We start from the raw sequence: 22266 nt of genomic DNA on the forward strand, positions 1-22266 counted from the left end.
ATGCAATGAATGCACGTGGGAGATCCCAGCAAAGGGGGAAAAGCCAAGAAAGGGGAATGAGCGAGTCTCGCTCCAAAAAGGATTTGGAATGCCATTATTGTGGCAAGAAGGGACACATTAAAAAGCAATGCTACAAATGGAAAAATGATCAAAAAGAAAAGGGAAAAGGCAAAGACAAAGAGAAGGATGAAGCCAAAGATGTAAAGCCAAAGGGCAAAAGTGCAGTCAAGATTGAAGAAATCAATGTGTCACATGCAGGTGGCAGTGAGGATGAGGTCCTATTTACTTCTTCACTTGATGCCCATTCACTTCTTACAGGTGGTCATGGTATGCACTCATGGATCATTGATTCAGGTGCCTCCTTTCATGTCACAGGTTGCAAAGACTTGTTTGTCAGGAATACTGCTGGCAATGAAGGAGTGGTTTATTTGGGTGATAACCATGCATGCAAAATTCTTGGCAGAGGTGATGTGAGGCTTGTGTTTTCAGATGGCTCACAGCTTATGCTCCATGATGTCAGGCATGTGCCTAAGATCAAGAAGAATCTGCTTTCTACTGGACAGCTTGATGATGCTGGTTATGTTACCACATTTGGTAGTGGAAAGTGGAAGATTTGTAAGGGCTCACTGGTTGTTGCCAGAGGCTCTAAGGTGGACACTCTTTACTTTATGCATGCAGGTGTTTGTCACCATGCTAATGTAAATGCAACCGAGCTGCCGGAAATTTCTATGTGGCATAGCCGGTTGGGACACATAAGTGTCAAAGGAATGGAGCAATTGTCTCGTTTGGGTTACTTGCCTTCTCTAAAGTTTTCAAGTTTTCAGTTTTGTGAGCATTGTATATATGGTAGGCAACTACAGTGCCCCCACAAGAAAGCTCTTGGACAGAAAGATGCTCAGTTAGAGCTTGTGCATACAGATGTATGTGAGATGCCTCAGCTTTCTTTGGAAGGGGCAAAATACTTTGTGTCTTTTATAGATGATGCCACACGCAAGGTGTGGGTTTATCCTCTTCGTTTGAAGAGTGATACATTCTCAGTGTTTCAGAAGTTTGTTGCTCTTGTTGAGAATCAAACTGGCAAAACACTGAAAGCTTTGCGTTCCGACAATGGTGGAGAGTATATGTCCAAACAATTTCAGGACTTTTGTGATGCTAAAGGCATCAAGAGGGAGCTCTCTACTCCTTATGATCCTCCACAAAACGGGACAGCAGAGAGGATGAACAAGACCATATAGGAGAAGGTCCGTTCTATGTTGTCACATGCTGCATTACCTCATGGTTTTTGGGCTGAAGCTGTTATGACAGCCGTTCACCTTATAAACAGGTCACCTAACACGAGGCTTGGTGGGAAAGTGCCAGAAGAAGTATGGACAGGGAAGCCTCCGTCATACAAGCACTTGAGAGTGTTTGGTTGCGTTGCGTACGTGCACATACGCAGGGAAATGCGCACCAAACTTGATCCTAAGTCTCACAAATGCATATTCCTAGGATATGGTGACAAAGGTGAAATGGGGTATAGACTTTGGGATCCCGTGAATAGAAAGATTATACGCAGCAATGATGTCATTTTTGATGAAACATGCATGTATAAGGAGCCTGCAAGGCAACAGGAGCCTGGCAGAGTCATCTTTGATGATGATGGACATCATGGACAACAACAAAGGGCTGTAAATCAGCCATTACAGCAGGAAAACCAGCCCTTAAATGGTGCTGAAAATGGTCCAAATGGACAGCCAGAGATGGCAGAAGATATCCCTATGGATATACCACAGTTGGAGGAGATACCGGGCATGATTTTTCAGCCTTATGGCATGGAACAGGAGCCACCAATGGGTGATATGCAGGCTGGACAGCAACCTGCAAATGATGGTCATTGGGTACGGAGGTCCACAAGACCCTCCAGAGCCCCTGACAGGTTTGTTCCAGGGGTTGACTACTTGATGCTCACTGACTGTGGGGAGCCCTCATGTTATAAAGAGGCTTTACAGAGGGCAGACAAGGCTCTATGGGAGCGTGCCATGAAGTCAGAGATGGATTCTCTGCACAAAAATGGAACATGGAAGTTGGTGCATTTGCCTGCAGGCAAGAAGGTTTTGCCATGCAAGTGGGTATACAGGCTCAAAGTTGCATCTGATGCAAAGCCAAGATACAAAGCCAGGTTAGTGGCTAAGGGCTTCAAGCAGGAATATGGTGTGGACTTTGATGAGATCTTCTTGATGGGGAGAAAACAGAATTAGGCTTAGGTCATGTGTGGGAGACATACACAGAGAAGCAAGGGAGAGAGAGAGAGAGAGTTGTGGGGATAAGTCAACTCATCAAGTGAGTGTGTGACTCCCCTATCACACATGTATATTGCACTAGTACACATAGTGCACTTAGTACATTAAAAGTACTAAGTGTACTATGTACTATAACTTATGGGCTTGTACACACTATAAGGGTGGGCATAACGCCTTTACCCCAACAACCTCCCACTTAAAGGCAAAGTGCCCTTAAATGAAGGAAAAGAAAAATCAGCATGTACATGATAATATACAAGGCCATATCAAGGCTGAAACTGGCCTCATCCAATGCCCATCAAGTGTCTGCAATGAGCAAACCGCTCCGGAGGCAAACTCTTTGTCAACAGATCAGCCGGGTTGTCATCCGTATGAATCTTAACAAGCTGAATTTGCTTGTTCTCTATCACCTCTCTAATGAAGTGATACTTCACATCCACATGCTTCGTCTTTGCATGAAAGACAGGGTTCTTTGCCAACTGGATGGCACTCTGACTATCACAATGCAACAATGGAATATCCCCTGTATAGCCCAAATCAACCACTAACCGAGATAGCCATAATGCCTCCTTGCAAGCCTCTGTGGCTGCAATATACTCGGCCTCTGTAGTAGATAAGGCAGTGCACTTCTGCATCCTGGATATCCATGACACAGCACCTCCTGTGAATGTAAATACATAACCGGTAGTAGACTTCCGGTTATCTGGATGACCGGCATAATCCGAATCCGTGTAACCATGCACTAATGCATCCTGTTTGCCAAAGCAAATGCACATATCCTGTGTGCCCTTCAGGTATCTCATGACACCTTTCACTGCTTCCCAATGCTTCTTGCCAGGGTTGGCCATGTATCTAGAAACCACTCCCACTGCAAATGCAATGTCCGGCCTAGTAGCAACCATGGCATACATGAGACTGCCACAAGCTGAAGCATACGGAATCTTGGCCATATCAGCCCTGTCTCTATCTGACTGTGGGCTGTCCATAGCACTGAGTTTCACATATGAAGGCAAAGGAGTACTAGCTTTCTTCCCCCCGTCCATATTGAACCTCTGCAAGACTTTGCCAATGTATTCCTTCTGAGACAAATACAACACATGCTGATTTCTGTCCCGAAGTATCCGCATACCCAAGATGTGATTTGCATCACCCAAATCCTTCATATCAAAGGTTTGATGCAGCCTCTGCTTCAAGGTATCCATCTCTTTACGAGATTTCCCGGCAATCAACATATCATCAACATACAAAATGAGAATCAATAGACTGCCATCCAAAGCTTTCTTGGTGTACAAGCAGTGATCTATGTCACTTCTCCTGAATTTCTGTGATTTCATGAATGTATCAAATTTATGATACCATTCTCTTGGTGCCTGTTTGAGCCCATAAAGACTCTTTTTCAGCTTGCATACAAGCTTCTCCTTTCCACTCACTGCATAACCCTCTGGCTGCTGCATATATATCTCCTCATGGAGATCACCATGAAGAAAAGCAGTCTTCACATCCATCTGAATCAAGTCCAGATCATCATGCGCAACCAAAGCCAACACAGCTCTAAGTGTGGTCATTTTGACCACTGGAGAGAAGATCTCCTCAAAGTCCACACCATATTCCTGCTTGAAGCCCTTAGCCACTAACCTGGCTTTGTATCTTGGCTTTGCATCAGGTGCAACTTTGAGCCTGTATACCCACTTGCAAGGCAAAACCTTCTTGCCTGCAGGCAAATGCACCAACTTCCATGTTTCATTTTTATGCAGAGAATCCATCTCTGACTTCATGGCACGCTCCCATAGAGCTTTGTCTGCCCTCTGTAAAGCCTCCTTGTAACATGAGGGCTCCCCACAGTCAGTAAGCATCAAATAGTCAACCCCTAGAACAAACCTGTCAGGGGCTCTAGAGGGTCTTGTGGACCTCCGTACCCAATGACCATCATTTGCAGGTTGCTGTCCAGCCTGCATATCACCCATTGGTGGCTCCTGTTCCATGCCATAAGGCTGAAAAATCATGCCCGGTATCTCCTCCAACTGTGGTATATCCATAGGGATATCTTCTGCCATCTCTGGCTGTCCATTTGGACCATTTTCAGCACCATTTAAGGGCTGGTTTTCCTGCTGTAATGGCTGATTTACAGCCCTTTGTTGTTGTCCATGATGTCCATCATCATCAAAGATGACTCTGCCAGGCTCCTGTTGCCTTGCAGGCTCCTTATACATGCATGTTTCATCAAAAATGACATCATTGCTGCGTATGATCTTTCTATTCATGGGATCCCAAAGTCTATACCCCATTTCACCTCTGTCACCATATCCTAGGAATATGCATTTGTGAGACTTAGGATCAAGTTTGGTGCGCATTTCTCTGCGTATGTGCACGTACGCAACGCAACCAAACACTCTCAAGTGCTTGTATGACGGAGGCTTCCCTGTCCATACTTCTTCTGGCACTTTCCCACCAAGCCTCGTGTTAGGTGACCTATTTATAAGGTGAACAGCTGTCATAACAGCTTCAGCCCAAAAACCATGAGGTAATGCAGCATGTGACAACATAGAACGGACCTTCTCCTGTATGGTCCTGTTCATCCTCTCTGCTGTCCCGTTTTGTGGAGGATCATAAGGAGTAGAGAGCTCCCTCTTAATGCCTTTAGCATCACAAAAGTCCTGAAACTGTTTGGACATGTACTCTCCACCATTGTCGGAACGCAAAGCCTTCAGTGTTTTGCCAGTTTGATTCTCAACATGAGCAACAAACTTCTGAAACACTGAGAATGTATCACTCTTCAAACGAAGAGGATAAACCCACACCTTGCGTGTGGCATCATCAATAAAAGACACAAAATATTTTGCCCCTCCCAAAGAAAGCTGAGGCATCTCACATACATCTGTATGCACAAGCTCTAACTGAGCATCTTTCTGTCCAAGAGCTTTCTTGTGGGGGCACTGTAGTTGCCTACCATATATACAATGCTCACAAAATTGAAAACTTGAAAACTTTAGAGAAGGCAAGTAACCCAAACGAGACAATTGCTCCATTCCCTTGACACTCATGTGTCCCAACCGGCTATGCCACATAGAGATTTCCGGCAGCTCGGTTGCATTTACATTAGCATGGTGACAAACACCTGCATGCATAAAGTAAAGAGTGTCCACCTTAGAGCCTCTGGCAACAACCAGTGAGCCCTTACTAATTTTCCACTTTCCACTACCAAATGTGGTAACATAATCAGCATCATCAAGCTGTCCAGTAGAAAGCAGATTCTTCTTGATCTCAGGCACATGCCTGACATCATGGAGCATAAGCTGTGAGCCATCTGAAAACACAAGCCTCACATCACCTCTGCCAAGAATCTTGCATGCATGGTTATCACCCAAATAAACCACTCCTTCATTGCCAGCAGTATACCTGACAAACAAGTCTCTGCAACCTGTGACATGAAAGGAGGCACCTGAATCAATGTCCGGCCTAGTAGCAACCACTTGTGTGGGAGACATACACAGTTCTAGAAGCAAGGGAGAGAGAGAGAGAGAGTTGTGGGGATAAGTCAACTCATCAAGTGAGTGTGTGACTCCCCTATCACACATGTATATTGCACTAGTACACATAGTGCACTTAGTACATTAAAAGTACTAAGTGTACTATGTACTATAACTTATGGGCTTGTACACACTATAAGGGTGGGCATAACGCCTTTACCCCAACACTTCTCTCCAGTGGTCAAAATGACCACACTTAGAGCTGTGTTGGCTTTGGTTGCGCATGATGATCTGGACTTGATTCAGATGGATGTGAAGACTGCTTTTCTTCACGGTGATCTCCATGAGGAGATATATATGCAGCAGCCAGAGGGTTATGCAGTAAGTGGAAAGGAGAAGCTTGTATGCAAGCTGAAAAAGAGTCTTTATGGGCTCAAACAGGCACCAAGAGAATGGTATCATAAATTTGATACATTCATGAAATCACAGAAATTCAGGAGAAGTGACATAGATCACTGCTTGTACACCAAGAAAGCTTTGGATGGCAGTTTATTGATCCTCATCTTGTATGTTGATGATATGTTGATTGCCGGGAAATCTCGTAAGGAGATGGATACCTTGAAGCAGAGGCTGCATCAAACCTTTGATATGAAGGATTTGGGTGATGCAAATCACATCTTGGGTATGCGGATACTTCGGGACAGAAATCAGCATGTGTTGTATTTGTCTCAAAAGGAATACATTGGCAAAGTCTTGCAGAGGTTCAATATGGACGGGGGGAAGAAGACTAGTACTCCTTTGCCTCCATATGTGAAACTCAGTGCTATGGACAGCCCACAGTCGGATAGTGACAGGGCTGATATGGCCAAGATTCCGTATGCTTCAGCTTGTGGCAGTCTCATGTATGCCATGGTTGCTACTAGGCCGGACATTGCATTTGCAGTGGGAGTGGTTTCTAGATACATGGCCAACCCTGGCAAGAAGCATTGGGAAGCAGTGAAAGGTGTCATGAGATACCTAAAGGGCACACAGGATATGTGCATTTGCTTTGGCAAACAGGATGCATTAGTGCATGGTTACACGGATTCGGATTATGCCGGTCATCCAGATAACCGGAAGTCCACTACCGGTTATGTGTTTACATTCACAGGAGGTGCTGTGTCATGGATATCCAGGATGCAGAAGTGCACAGCCTTATCTACTACAGAGGCCGAGTATATTGCAGCCACAGAGGCTTGCAAGGAGGCATTATGGCTATCTCGGTTAGTGGTTGATTTGGGCTATACAGGGGATATTCCATTGTTGCATTGTGACAGTCAGAGTGCCATCCAGTTGGCAAAGAACCCTGTCTTTCATGCAAAGACGAAGCATGTGAATGTGAAGTATCACTTCATTAGAGAGGTGATAGAGAACAAGCAAATTCAGCTTGTTAAGATTCATACGGATGACAACCCGGCTGATCTGTTGACAAAGAGTTTGCCTCCGGAGCGGTTTGCTCATTGCAGACACTTGATGGGCATTGGATGAGGCCAATTTCAGCCATGATATGGCCTTGTATATTATCATGTACATGCTGATTTTTTCTTTTCCTTTACTTAAGGGCACTTTGCCTTTAAGTGGGAGGTTGTTGGGGTAAAGGCGTTATGCCCACCCTTATAGTGTGTACAAGCCCATAAGTTATAGTACATAGTACACTTAGTACTTTTAATGTACTAAGTGCACTATGTGTACTAGTGCAATATACATGTGTGATAGGGGAGTCACACACTCATGCTATTGATGAGTTGACTTATCCCCACAACTCTCTCTCTCTCTCTCTCCCTTGTGCTTCTCTGTGTATGTCTCCCACATGACCTAACCCTAATTGCTGTTTCTCCCACACAATATTTTGGCAGGAAACCTGGTGTCTCCCATTTCCATGTGTTTGGGAGCGATGCGTATGTTCACATTCCGAAGAAGCAGAGGGGGAAGCTCGACTCAAAGTCTCAAAAGCTTATCTTTGTGGGATATAACTCTCTTTCCAAGGGATACAGGTTATATGATCCAGAGAGGAACGAGGTTGTTGTCAGTAGGGATGTGGTCTTTGATGAGCATGTTCCAGTTTCCATTGTTGATGAGCCGCCACTTCTTGGAGAACCAGAAGATTCTGATGATGATTCCCAGTCTATTGTTCCAGCTGGACAACCTCAGTCAGTTCAGGAGGTTGAGCCCGCAGCTGGAGATGAGCCCCCGCAGCAATAGGAGGGTCCGCGTTCTATTCGAGTACCCAGGTGGTTGGTGGACACCTTTCAAGAGTCGAGTGTCACGAAGCTTCCCTCCAAATGGACCACAGAGGACAGACCTTGAAGATCGCACAAAGTCTGTGATAAAAGTCATTCAGCAGAGCTTTTACAAGTAAACTATGCTTTGATGTCTCGTATCATGCGGGACAAAAAGCCCACTTCCGTCAAGGAAGCCCTTGCACAGGATACTTGGAGGAAAGCCATGCAGGTGGAACTAGATGCCATTGAGAAGAACAACACTTGGGAGTTGGTACCGAGGCCGTCGAAACGGTCAGTCATTAGTGTCAAATGGGTCTTTAAGACCAAGTATGCGTCAGATGGGTCGGTGGACAAACACAAAGCCAGACTTATGGCTAAGGGTTATGCTCAGCGGCCAGGCATCGACTATGAGGATACCTTTGCACCGACAACGAGGATGACCACGATTCGGACCGTTCTTGCCCTTGCTTCTTCTCAGCGGTGGCCCGTGTATCAGATGGATGTCAAATCTGCGTTCCTTAATGGTGACCTGCATGAGGAGGTGTTTGTTGAGCAGCCTCTAGGCTTTGCGGTTCCAGGATCAGAAGGGATGGTTTACAGGTTAAGCAAGGCCTTGTATGGTCTTAAACAAGCTCCCAGGGCTTGGAATTAGAAGATTGATTCCTTCTTTCTCCGGACTAGATTTCAGAGATCGGTTGCAGATCCCAACCTATATCTCTTTTGGGAGCTCGGCATGGTCATGTTAGAAGTCATCTCCTGTCTATACCTATTTACCAAGGCCTCTGTTGTGGGTGTGCCCGCCCTTTTAGGTGTTTTCTCATTTTTCCTCACTCCCCGTATTTTTCCCCCATTTTTCTGTGGCTTGGGTGGCAACCCTGTGGTGGCAGGAGGTCTTAGTAGGTGGCTCACTGTAGCTGTTTGCCTATTTGTGCTGGCCGACTGTGTGATAGGTCGTGGACACCTTCTCCATGCAGGCCGACTGTTCATACCTGGCCGACTGGGTATATATATGCTGGTCGTGGAGATATAGGCCTGTCGGCTGTCCTAGAGCAGGCCGACTGTAGTGCAGGGGCCATATAAAATGGCCCCACAGCCCCCTTGCCACATCGTCTTGTATTGTGTTGTATTCCGGGATCTTCTTGTGTATATATAGCAGAGTTACACGCCTCTATCTCTCCCCTTCTCTTGTACTGTTTTTCTGCACTGTTCTTGCTCAAGTGTTTCCAGATTTGGTCATCATCTCCGCTGCATATTCTGACATGGTATCAGAGCCCTAGGCTCTTGATAGTTCTTGGGAGTTGTGTGAGCAAGAGGGGGACTGTTGCGTTGCTGATTGGTGGACTGTTCGGGAAGAGGAGAAGCAAGAGGACGGTGGGCTGATTTGCTGGACAGCCACTTGCAGGTGTAAGTTCTTCTTTGTTCCCACCCACCCACACTTTTCAGTTACATCCCCGCAATGGCAGATTTATTAGAGATGGCTAAGAAGCATGTGAAGATCCCAACACTCCCCACGTTCCTGGTGGACCGTCAGTTGGATGGGAACAACTACGGCACATGGAAGGTTATGATGGAATCTGTTCTGGAGTCATACGACTTTGCTGATTTCATCGTTGTTGGGGTTGCACGGTCGGAGGTAGAGGAAGGAGAGTTACCGTCGATTCGTAAGGACCGGGAGGCACAAGCACAGTTGTGGGATCGTGTCAACGCCTAGGTCCGTTCATTCATCTTCCTCAACTGCACACCGCAGGTAATCAACCATATCAAGCATATGACGCTAGCCAGAGGTATATGGCAGCATTTGGCTTCTCTTTATAACAGGTTATCGCCCATGAAGAGAATTTCCTTGGAAGTACAAATGCGGGTTATGAGTCCTGCAAAGTCCTTGGCGATGCGGGAGCACATTAACAAGTGCTCTTCAGCAGTAAGTTCTTTAGGCTGGGAAGGAGATATCATCGGAGGACATGGCCATAACGTTGCTGTTGCATTTGCTCTCTCAGTACTCAGCATTCTACTCGTCTTTGATTACCAATGGCAGGCTCAGCACCATCACGTGGGAGGAGCTTGTGCCCATGGTCTTGGACCAAGAGGAAAGATTCTCGAACCCTCCACATGGCGGAGGTTCAGAGGCCTTATCTGGCCAACGGTTGCAAGGCCGTAACAAGGGCAAAGGGAAGGCTTCATCGGAGAAGTCTTCTAAGAAGAAGTCCGACTCAGACCGCGAGAAACTAAAGGCAGAGAGGACCTGTAATGATTGTGGCAAGAAAGGCCACTATTGGAGGCAGTGTCCCAAGCGGAAGACCGAGAAGGGTGAAGACTCCAGCATTTGTGCACCTGCAGGTGATGGACACCGATGTTGTGCTTCCAGGCACATGACTCCTTCCCGTTCAAATTTACAAGATCTCTGCAGGTATTCTGGTCACGTTCTTACTAGGGATACATCCACTATCCCAGTTCACAGTGAGGGCAGGTTGGAGATAGTTCTCGATGGCAGAGGGGGAAAGCATTCCTCCCAAGTGTTGTATGTTCCCACACTTGGTTTTCATCTGTTGTTAGTGCATCAGGTTTGCAACACTGGCGTACGGGTGGAGTTTGATGAGCATTTTGTTGCTCTCCGGGACAAGGCAACAGGCCAGGTAGTTTGGGAAGGCGGAGTGGAGAATGGAGTTTACAAACTTTCAGCACTCTCTCTCCTAGTTTTGTGATGAGTGGCAGTCTGGTAATGGCCACTTAAGTGTGGATATGCTGCTGCAGGTGCAGGCTTTCCAGGACCAAATGGTGGATAGCTTGCCAGTTGATGGCAACAGTTGGCAGGAACTTTCCAATACAGATGTTGGTAGTTCTTGTGATCGTCAGTCAGAGGAAACTTTACAGGTAACTTATGCTCTGATGTCTCGTAGTATTCGGGACAAAGAAACTCCTGTAGACGAGGCAATTCTTTCCACGGGAACCTCTTGGAAAGCCAGGCAGGTGGCAGTTGATTACTTGTAGAAGGAGGTGGTTGTTACACATTCTCCAGGCTCTGTGGTTCCGGATTCAGAGAGGGTGGTTTATAGGTTTCAGAAGGCCTTGCGTGGTCTTCAACAGGTTTCCAGGACGTGACTTCCCACCGTAACAGGTGTTGATCCTTGTGAGCACTATGATGCCTCTTTGACTCGGAAGCAGAATGATTCATTGATTTGGTTGATGGATACCAGATTGACGGGAGCTTCTTGATGAGGCTATTGAGCTCATGGTTGCAGATGACTCTTTGGAGGCAGGATTGCATATCTTGTGGTTTCTGCAACATGCGAAGGATCTTGGTCTCTTTTACACAGGAAGGGGATTGATGGATGGAGTTCGACTCCACGGTTGGAGTGACTCAGATTGGAGAGGAGATCCAAACATGAGGAGATCTACTTCAGGCCTAGGAGCAGTTTCATGGAGCAGTAAGAGGCAGTCATCTTTTGCCTTGTCGTCGACACAGGCAAAGTATCGGGCTGCTTGTGGTGCTGCTTGTGAGGTGGTGAGGTTGCAGAGGTTGCATATGGAAGGTTTGGGCTTCCACTGGGGAAGCCACGGTCATCCAGAGGCACTTTGTTCGTGAACAGATCGTTGCTGATGACATCTTGCTAGAGTTCTGTTCGACGGGGGACAGTGCGGTGGACCTCTTCACGAAGTCGCTATCTCACGATTTGCTCAGCCAGCACTCCAGCTCCCTGTGGTTGGTTTCACAGCCAAGAGCTGAGAGGGGGTGTTAGAAGTCATCTCTCGTCTATACCTATTTATCAGGGCCTCTGTTGTGGGTGTGCCCGCCCTTTTAGGTGTTTTCTCATTTTCCTCACTCCTCGTATTTTTCCCCCATTTTTCTGTGGCTTGGGTGGCAACCCTGTTGTGGCAAGAGGTCTTAGTAGATGGCCGACTGCAACTGATTGCCTATTGGTGCAGGCCGACTGTGTGAAAGGTCGTGGACACCTTCTCCATGCAGGCCGACTGTTCATACCTGGCCGACTGGGTATATATATGCTGGTCGTGGAGATATAGGCCTCTCGGTTGTCCTAGAGCAGGCCGACTGTAGTACAGGGGCCATATAAAATGGCCCCACAGCCCCCTTGCCACATTGTCTTGTATTGTGTTGTATTCCGGGATCTTCTTGTGTATATAGAGCAGAGTTACACGCCTCTATCTCTCTCTTTCTCTTGTGCTGTTTTTATGCACTGTTCTTGCTCAAGTGTTTCCAGATTTGGTCATCATCTCCGCTGCATATTCTGACAGGTCACGCTGATCATCCTTTATGTGCATGACCTCGTTGTCACCGGCGGTCATGTGGAGCACATTAGAGTGACGAAGGCTGCCTTCACTTCTTCTTGGGATTGGAGATCTGGCACACCCAAAGGGGGTTTTTTGTCTCTCAACAGCGGTATGTTCAGGAGTTGCTTGAGTCCTTTGGGATGGAGAACTGCAAGCCTATCATGTCGCCGACGGACCCGAACACCAAGCTGACAGTGAATGATCCTTGTGAGCCAGTTGATGCCTCTATACCGGAAGCTAGTTGGTTCATTAATCTGGTTGCTGAACACCGGATTGGACTTGAGCTTTTCTGTGGGACTGTTGAGCTCATTCATCCAAACGCCGTTGAAGTCTCATTGCAACGCAGGATTGTGGATCTTGCGGTATCCGCAAGGTACGAAGGATCTTGGAGTCTTTTACACAGGAGGGTCATTGATGGATGGAGTCAGACTCCAAGGATGGAGTGACTCAGATTGGGGAGGAGATCCAGATACGAGGAGATCCACATCAGGCTACAAGTTTTCCCTCGGCTCAAGAGCAGTTTCATGGGGCAGTAAGAGGCAGCCAACTATTGCCTTGTCATCGACAGAGGCAAAGTACCAGGTTGCTTGTGGTGCTGCTTGCGAGGTTGTGTGGCTACGGAGGTTGCTTGGCGAGATTGGGTTTCCACAGAAGGAGCCCACAGTCATCTAGTGCGATAACCAGAGCTGTATAGCTATTGCTCGGAACCCGGTCTTTTCCATGCCCGGACCAAGCACATAGAGATACAGTATCACTTTGTTCGTGAGAAGATCTTGGCTGGTGACATCTTGCTTCTTTATTGTTCGACGGAGGACAATGCGGCGGACCTCTTCACAAAGTCTCTACCTCAGGCTATGCTCCGGCGGCACTCCAGCTCATTGGGGTTGGTTCCACATCCAGGAGCTGAGAGGGGTGTTAGCAGTCATCTCCTGTCTGTATATTTACACCAGGGCCTCTCTTGTGGGTGTGCCCGCCCGATTTAGGTGTTTTCTCCTTTTTCCCCACTCTCCATATTTTTCCTTGGTGTGGGAGGCTGTACTGTGCCTATTGGCTGATCCAGATGCTTGCCAACTGGACTCTGGTACCCCCAAGCTGTCCCTTGTAGCTGGCCGACTGACTATTGCTGGCCGACAGGAGTTTTTTGCTGGCCGACTAGAGGAGAGCAGGTCGTGTGCACATCTGATGGCTGTCGACTGTTTTTCAACAGGCCGACTGGTCATCTGGGGCCATATAAAATGGCCCCTTGCGCCCCCCACACTTCTCATCATTGTATCCGGGATTTTCTCTTGTGTATATAGCACAGTTATACGCTTCTCTCTCTCTCTCTTCATTTCTGTGTTTTTCTGCTATGCACTTGCTCTAGTGTTTTCAGATCTTGTCTTCATCTCCGCTGCATATTTTGACAGGACGATGACCTCCTGCGCAATGGTGCTCCTACTCCATGCGCTCTGCACTCCTGTGCTCCATCCGTCGATGTGTGCCCAAGTGGTACCCCTCCCCCCAATAAATAGAAAAGGAACACCCAAAAGGCACACACTATCAATAGCGGACCAAAAAGCACATGTCCACCCACAACATATCACACTCTAGCTCGTCAATCTGCCTGCCCCTAACGTGCACATGACAAAAACCTCCAGCAAAAAAGAACTCCCCGTTTCCAACGGTAAAAACTTTCATCTTATTTTTTCCCTTCATGTTTTTGCCCTCTTTTGTTGCGCTTTTGCCTCCCTTCTTTTTCACATCCATTTCAGCCCCTTTGTAGCCTACTTCTCCTCACTTCTTCTTTTCCTTTTTTTCCTCTTCTCACTTTCTTCTTTCTCCTCCATTTCTCCCTTCTCTCTCTTTTTTTTTCTCTTGAGTAGATCCTTCTGTAGTCGCAATTCGGTACCCACCAGGAGGCGGCTTGGTCTTTCCACCCGAAGGCATTACAACTTGTGCCAACAAAGCCTACGGGGATTTGAATTCAGGACCTCTCCTCCCCAAGTCACAATCCCACACTGCTTGGCTACGCAACCGTTGACACCTTCTCTTTCTCTTTCTCTTCTTCAATTCTTTTTTGAAAAGCTTCATAAATATTGTTTACAATTTTTGAATGAATATTATTTGTAACCTTGCAGTTTTGATTGTATATTATTTGTAACCTTGCAGTTTTGAAGGACAATTCTAGAGGAGACCTTGAAAACCTCAAAACGATGTCCGCAGCTTTGTAGGCGAGTTGGTAGGTATGGAGCTTCATGTTGCCCGTACTCAGGCCAGGACTTGTGTCACCTGCGAGTGCTCGTGTCACTTGTAGTGTGGCCAAGACAAGGAAACGACTATCACCGATCCCAGTTTTAGGCTTCCCATTGTGCTACTTCCATGCTAGGGAAGACCTACTATTTACAAGTTCCAAGAACAGGAGATATATCCATTGCATAATGCATGTGCACGCATCTCTGCTAGCTCGAAATTGATTTTGTGGCATGTGAACAAGTGGTAAGTAGTTTATTTAACCCTTTAATTTTTGGCCAAAGGTTTTATAACCTTTGGACATTCAGACTTCATTAAAAGTCTTGGCGGCCCAGTAAGTTGTGCCCTAGGCCCAAGGGCCATGTGTGGGCAGTCCAAATTTCAGGCAACCCCTTTGGTCATTTAAACCCACTTGGTGTTCACTTTAATGTGTGGGCACTTGATGGAGGTGCCCACCATTAAACTTGGTGGGCTATGCCACATGGCATAAGGGAGTTGGACCCCAATAAACCTCCTCCCCACCAAGTTGCTTGCTTGAAATTTAAACTTTCTTGCTTGAAATTGATTTTGTGGCATGTGAACAAGTGGTAAGTATTTTATTTAACCCTTTAATTTTTGGCCAATGGTTTTATAACCTTTGGCCGTTGAGACTTCATTAAAGTCTTGACCGCCCACTAGGTTGTGCCCAAGGCCCAAGGGCCGTGTGTGGGCAGCCCGAATTTCAAGCACCCCCTTTGGTCATTTAAACCCACCTGGTGTCCACTTTAATGTGTGGGCACTTAATGGAGGTGCCCACCATTAAACTTGGTGGGCTATGCCACATGGCATAAGGGAGTTGGACCAATAAACCTCCTTCCCACCAACTTTCCCACGACTCACGACTCCGTCCTTCCTCCTCACATATCTAGGTGCATCACACCCTTGGGTCTACTCTCCCTATGCAAATCAACTACCACAAAAGTTTACAAAGAGAGAAAAGCTGCAGGCTGCTACGTACCTGCTATACATGTTTCAGTACTCACTTGTACCTGTTGCCGTACCAGTTGTACTGTACTTGTACCGGCTACTGGTAACTGTGCTGCTCCCAACTTCCTGGGAAACTGCTGAGTAGCTGTTGTACCCAACTGTACCTGCAGTGTACCTTATAGTACCCGACTGCACATGCAGTATACCCCAACGCCACAGTCCCCACTGCCCTCCAGTACTCTGTTTCAGTACCTTCTCTTCTACAAGTTTCTGTTCGCGTACTCGTCACAATATGAGTACCTATTTGTGTACTTGTGCTTCTAGGACCTATATCACAGCCTCTATGAGGGAGTGAGCCAGGTTCTACTATGAAAGCACCTGTTTGTGCGTGGTTTCAGAATGACAGTTTCGTGTTCACTCCACACCAAGTGTATCAGGTCTCTTTGACTCTTTCGACAAGTCCTGCATGGACATTCCACTCCGACGTACTCTTGTTTGGGTAGCATGTATTCATTATTTGCATTGCATGGAATATCTGGCTGGAAAGCCCTTGGAACTTTGTAGACATATTAAATACTCCAATAATATACAACGGTATTGAAGGAAGAGGGGGTGGGGGGGGTGGGGGGGGCGTCTCAGCCCGTTTGTGGCCCTAGTGGTGTACTATGCAATCTCTATCTTCGCAGTGTTATCTTGAGCAATGTTGTGTACTTTCAGCTATCTGTTGTACTGTTGTCGGTCCATATTTTAATGTTGATGAGTTTGTCGTTCCTGAGACTGTGCCCAAGAATGTTCACACCTAATTGGTGGTATTACAGTGGTATCAGAGCACGGTTGTTTTCCTCTTCTCAATGGGGAAACAATCATTTGGCCATTGGGCTCCGTGTGAACAGCCATCATACACTGTGCGCAAGAGCCTAGTTCACATGGCCAGCCAAGTGGTACACATGCTTCTGATGTGTTGGGTGACAAGCATATGCATATAGGTTATGTGGAGAAGCAAACACGTGTGGGACAACACTCTCAAAGCAAACAAAGGATGCATGAAGATGACCTAAATGTGATGAAGGCCGAGATGGAACGTTTAAAGAGGTAGTTGAATGCCAAAGAGGAAGAGCTGACGATATTTCATGAGAACCCACAGGTTCATAAGCTTTTGGAGGCCACAAAGGCCGAGTCTATGATTGCGCACACTATGGACTGATTGCACACACTATGAACTCTATGGCCAAGGAATTGGGTGTGAACCCTCAAGAGATAGCTCTCAACTATCTCATAAATAGTGGAGATGCGGTCAAAGGCAAAGCAGGTGAACTAACTCCTACATGTGGAGACAAGTAATGATTTATCTTACAGGATCAAGTCCTATGTACACAAGGATGAGGTTTTAGTGACTTCAAAGCAAGCCTCTACCCCGCATGGGTCAGGAAAAGACAGATATGTACATACAAGAGAGAGTGGCAAACATGATGGAAATGTATATGTGAAGCATGCTTTCCATGGGGAAAGTGTTGGGCGAGTTAGCCGCCGTAATTTGCCTCTGGAATTGACCAAGGAAGAATTCCGTCATGGGCTAAAAGTTATGCATAATGTTGGGACAGCCAAGGACAATCATGTGTCACCCCATAGGGCACATGCCTCCGTGCTGCATGTTTCTCGCCATGGTCATGTGCATGCACTTACCGCCGTTGACCCGTTGGATAAGGGGAAGATGAAGATAGATGAGGAGGGTCACCATGCCAAGAGGTTGCCGGTATAAGTCTATCAAGTTTGAAGCTTATCATGGTGAATATGATGCGAGTAAGGCAATGGCTTTCATAGCCTAGTTTGATATTGCCTTCAATGATGAGGAGTTTTCCGAGATGTATAGGGTGGGTCTTAGTTTGGCACATCTTGGTGCTTTTGTTCTTCCAAGATATATGGCATCATATAACTTTTGCATAATGGGTATGAGAGTGACATCAAGGGTATTGAGAGATTGTTAACATTAATGATTGTTTCATGTTTTTCAGTTTGAAAGCATGGCCCTCTTGGCCAAGTGTATATTCACTTTGTGGCTCCTCTTATCGACGATAAGGTAGTCAAAAACGTCCACTATCTTGGGCATCAATGGAAAGCCTCCCAAAAAGTATACATATTTGCAAGATACTCTGATTCAAACTGACAAAAATCACGTGCAACCATAATTTAAGTCTAGTATTATGTCTCCTAGGCACCCAAATATGTGATAGGCCACCAATTATCACCATTACTGAAATTTACAAGATTTACTGGCATTTATCAGTATGTTTCAGATTTTGTGCACTTTTGAACAAGCTTTGAGAATGGAAGGTTATCAAAAATTGTATTTGCAAGTGCCCACATCTATTGTATAGTGACCGGGCCAAGCTATTAAAGTGATTTTGGACCGGGGACAATTATTATTGGTGCTGTTATTATATTCTAGATAACCTAGTGCTAGACACATGAAGCACCCCCAACACTTGTAACAAATAAATACTCCTTGGTAAAATGACGTAAAGCCCCAGGGGGGTTTGGGCAGGGGGTCCCATTTTGGTCCCAATGCGACATACCGGTATTTTAATGTGCCTATCGTTTTGAGTGGATAAACTGTGTGCCTTTATTTTTGAAGTGTTTAATCGCATTAATGGTCATGCAAGAACCCTCGAATCAACTACACCAACCACCTCACATACCCTGAACACAACACAACACACGTCTAGCGGCATGGGAAGGGTAGCTCCTGCTTGTCGGTCCCCACCACACAACAACCTCCTCCCCTTCTTCCAAACGCCAAGCCAAAGGAGGGTAAGTATGCAACGCTAAGGCTTTATAGCACATGTCACCCTGCATGCCACCAGCCATGTCAGATAACACAAGCTTCAGAGCACACCACCCACCACCACCCTCATGCAAGATTTGATCTCCAACAGCAATTCAACCCAGAGCTTGGCTTCTCCATCAAGCCGATCTTCACTTGTCATGAACCCACCAAACCTGGAAAGATCATTGGTATTTGCTCTTTGCATCCTAACAATACGGGATTTCCCAAAGCTAGAGAGGGTACTAGAAATAGGAAAGCCCCCCTTGATGTGAGCTCTTGGGAAAGTAGTGTGCACACAAGGCACCAGGATATGACAAGATTGTAGGTGCAATCGCTGAAGTATACAAAAACAGCGTGTATACTTGAATGAGTTAACACAAGACTTCGGGAGTGATTGCACAGGAACAGAAGGGCCTAGATGGTATGCGCAATTACAAGAGTGCCTATGGATCCTTCCACTTCACAAATCTTCCCCTTATGAACAAGAATCCCCAAATATGCAGCACAGAAGCTTTGAATTTGTCAAAAAAAAGGTGTATGCAAAAGAAAGCCCCAAAATACATGTACTTCTATGAACAAGATGCAAGATGCTGGTGTGAGTTGATCCACTTGAAGCCCCCTCAATGATGACTTGACAAAGTAAGAAGCCTTTGAATGATGACTTGGCAAAGCTTGGGGAGAGGCTATCTCAGAAATGTGGGTGAAGCAATGGCGGCAGCAGCGATCTTAGAGCCAGACGTGGCTAAGCCACGAGCGGCTTTTGCTAGGCCAAGGCGGATAGGCGGCGAAAATGGTCTCAAGGTCAATGGAGGTGGCACGAAGGTGGATAGTCAACCGCAGGCTCTAGTTGAGGTGGTGGTGCTCGTTGCAGTAGCACTGCCCGTATGGGCGTAGGCAACAACGAGAGCTCTACACGGTGGCGCGCGGCAACAACGAGCTCAACAAAAGTGGCGAGCGGCTTTTGCTGGGCCAAGGCGGACATGCGGCGAAAATGGTCTTAGGGCCGATGGAGGTGGCACGGAGGTGGACAATCAGCAACAAGCTCTAGTTGAGGTGGTGGTGGTGCTCATTGCAATAGCACCGCCCGTATGGGCAATGGCGGCAGCGAGCTCTACACGGTGGCACATGGCAACGACGGGCTCTAAAGTGGCGAACCTTGGTTCTGTGGGGCAGCAACGAACAACTGAGATGGGCTCTAAGCGGTGGCTGGAGGCGGCGCTTCTATGCGTGGAGCTCTACTGGCCGCAGATAGGCAATAGGGGCAAAGGGCTCTAATACCAATTGTTGGCATGATGGATGAGGTGTGCCTAGTGTAAGAGTGCAAGCTCACAGCTACTGGAGAGAGAGAGAGATGATGACCAACAAGATTATTAGCACAAGGGCAAAGGGCTTGAGGGAATACAAGAGTAGTGGAAAGCATAAATTCATTATAGAGATAGGTCCTTTTTATAGGAGAGACCTCCTTTAGAAAGGTGAAGCATATGCTGCCACCACATATGCCAGATGCCAAATATGATGCTAAGTGTCCCTAATAGGTGTCACTTTGCCACACAACACTACTTTACATAATATCCTTCTAAGAGGCTGTTCCCACACAAAGACTTATACACACTAGTGGTTGTTCACACACATTGAAACCGCTTTATTTGAAGCCTAAATACAGTGCTAGTTTACACAACTACCTAGCACTTGTTCATTCCCACATTAATCACTTTTAATATTTAACATCAGTATAGATACGTGTGGGCTTGGATAGCACAACTAATTGCTGCCCACTAATAAAGGAGGAGTTATGTTGCCTAAGGTTCTGTGGTACAGCAATAGAATGCAGATGCTCTTCAAGGGTCTTCCAATAGAGCTTGAGGCTTGAGCTTAGTTTCTTCTCTTGATATCTAGAACATAGATGCATATGGATGCTGGGTCTGCACTTCACTCCTGAATTTGACTCTAGTATAGTGATGGTTTCTAGACTAGGTTGAATGATTTGATAAAAGCACAAATAATAGAATTAAACAACTGGGAGCACTGCTTAGACAGGATTTGTTCTAGAAAACCTTTCGAAGGATTTCTCATGTTCAGAAATCTGTAGAAGCAGAAGTCGATCCAATATATTTCCCAAATTCTCAGATATATCATCTTTCATTGAGTAAAGAGTAAGCTTTAACAATATTGATTGGTTAGAATTGGGAATTCCCGGAGGATAAAGTTGTCTGGAGCTATGAACAAGCTTAAACAGCTCATTCAATGTTTAGTTGAACATAACTCACGTTGGATTATATGTAAAGTTAAGTTCACCATAACCCAAGTTTGATTGAGTATGCAGATGCACCAAAACACTAGTCGAAAGAATGGAACCCACTCCAAAAATCTGGATTAAAGTGAAACACTGAACATAACCTTAGTCAAGACCCAATGAGCATAAACAAGGCTAGATTCAGCTAGATTTTAAAAAACCCAAGTCAGATTAAATATAGTCCAAGTTTGATTGAGCGTAATCCAAGTTAGATTGAGATAGATTGAACCTAATTCAAGTTTGATTAAACAAAAATCAGATTGGATAGAGCATAACCCAAGTTTGATTGAGACTGCAGAAGACCACTTAAAAATGTACAGTTCACTCGAAAAATGGATTGGAAAATTGAACTTACTGCTTGAACGCTGCAGAAGAAAAGAGGTTGGCGATTTCTTGGAGACCCGGGCCACATGTTGTGTGCCCTTGGTTTGCTCTCTCTTGGCTAAAGGCATCTGTACATCTTGCAGGGGCCCTCTCTAGCTGAGAGAGTAATAAAAGAAAAAAACAGTAAGGTCAGAAGATTGATTGAGCGATTGTATTGGTTCTAATGCACAACTTGTTCTGAACAGTAGCTGCTGCTGATGGGCAGTAGAGTGGCAAGCATACTAGCCAGCACGGGATACACGAATTCCAAGCTTTCTTATGGGGCTGTTGTGGAGATCCTGGTTTTGAGCCGGCAGGCCAAAAAAAAAAAAAAAGGTACATTCAACAGACACACCTGTGTACGGGTTATTCGAGAGTATTACTATAGTATTTACCAGGAAACGTTGAGTCTTTTTGTTGCGCTTTGTCCCGGCAATTCTATCCTCGCTTCGTTTTTCTTCCGCCCCAAACTGTATTGGTAAATGGGCAGTTAAAGTTCCTACCATGTCTGCACTGCGTGCCATGACCCACATCCTCTTCCTAGGGAAAGACCAGCGTGTTTGGGTCTCTTTTTTTTTTTCTTGTGACCCACCTTCTTGTTGAAGACACATAAAATCTGTATACATATTAGTATGTATATAACATGAAAATGCCCTTTTGTTGACTTGACTTTGGTAGGTAGGGTGGCTTGGATGGATGAGTGTGTATTCAATGTCCATAGAAAATGATTTGTCAAGGTTTCATCATGCACCACCAAAGCAAGGGCCCCTTCCTTGAGATTATTCCCAAAAGAAACACTGTCAAGAGTTGGATTGGCATGGCAACATGCACCAACTTTGCCTATCAAACACTTGATGTCCTACGTTTGACTTGGATTCTTACACATGCAACCTTTCCACATTGGCCCTTCTTTGAAGATATGCTCTTTAACATGCGTCAATTATCGAGTTTTACTAACTATAGACACATCTTGTGTGATAACACAAATGGTTATGCATGGGTTTATACTGTTAGGGTCCATGTGAGCCTAATCTTCATATGTGTGCACCAGCATGGAAAGGCTTTATGCATGTAAGGAGTTGTATTCCTATATGACTTTATATTGTGGTCCACTTTGGTTCACCTTCCAAGCTTTTTTGTAGCCAAAAAAAAATCCACTAAAAATGACTAATCTCACCCACTTGGCAAAGAAATTTAACAGTGAACTCTTCTAAACGATACATCACACCCTTAGTCGTACACTTTAACATATGGTCCGATTGAAAATAAAAAATTTAACATTGAACTCTTCTAATGA

At 45.8% G+C, this 22266-nt stretch overlaps 1 protein-coding gene across 5 annotated transcripts in view; it reads right to left on the reverse strand.

The window, feature by feature from the left end:
• The window catches only part of LOC147632856 (uncharacterized), a 62298-nt gene extending 40738 nt beyond the window's left edge, over positions 1 to 21560 (reverse strand). For 3 of the 5 annotated variants that reach the window (XM_086807728.1, XM_086807727.1, XM_086807724.1), the window contains exons 1-2: positions 21365 to 21560; positions 20962 to 21086 (exon numbers count right to left, since the gene is read on the reverse strand). In XM_086807728.1, the coding sequence (XP_086663854.1) occupies positions 20962 to 21058 (97 nt within the window). In that variant the 5' untranslated portion in view covers positions 21059 to 21086; positions 21365 to 21560. The other 2 variants (XM_086807726.1, XM_086807725.1) reach the window with 2 other exon arrangements.
• Between the last annotated feature and the right edge of the window lie 706 nt (positions 21561 to 22266).

This window comes from Cibotium barometz, chromosome 13, assembly GCF_041138505.1.
Source record: "Cibotium barometz isolate CiBa-2024 chromosome 13, ASM4113850v1, whole genome shotgun sequence".
Taxonomy (NCBI): Eukaryota; Viridiplantae; Streptophyta; class Polypodiopsida; order Cyatheales; family Cibotiaceae; genus Cibotium; species Cibotium barometz.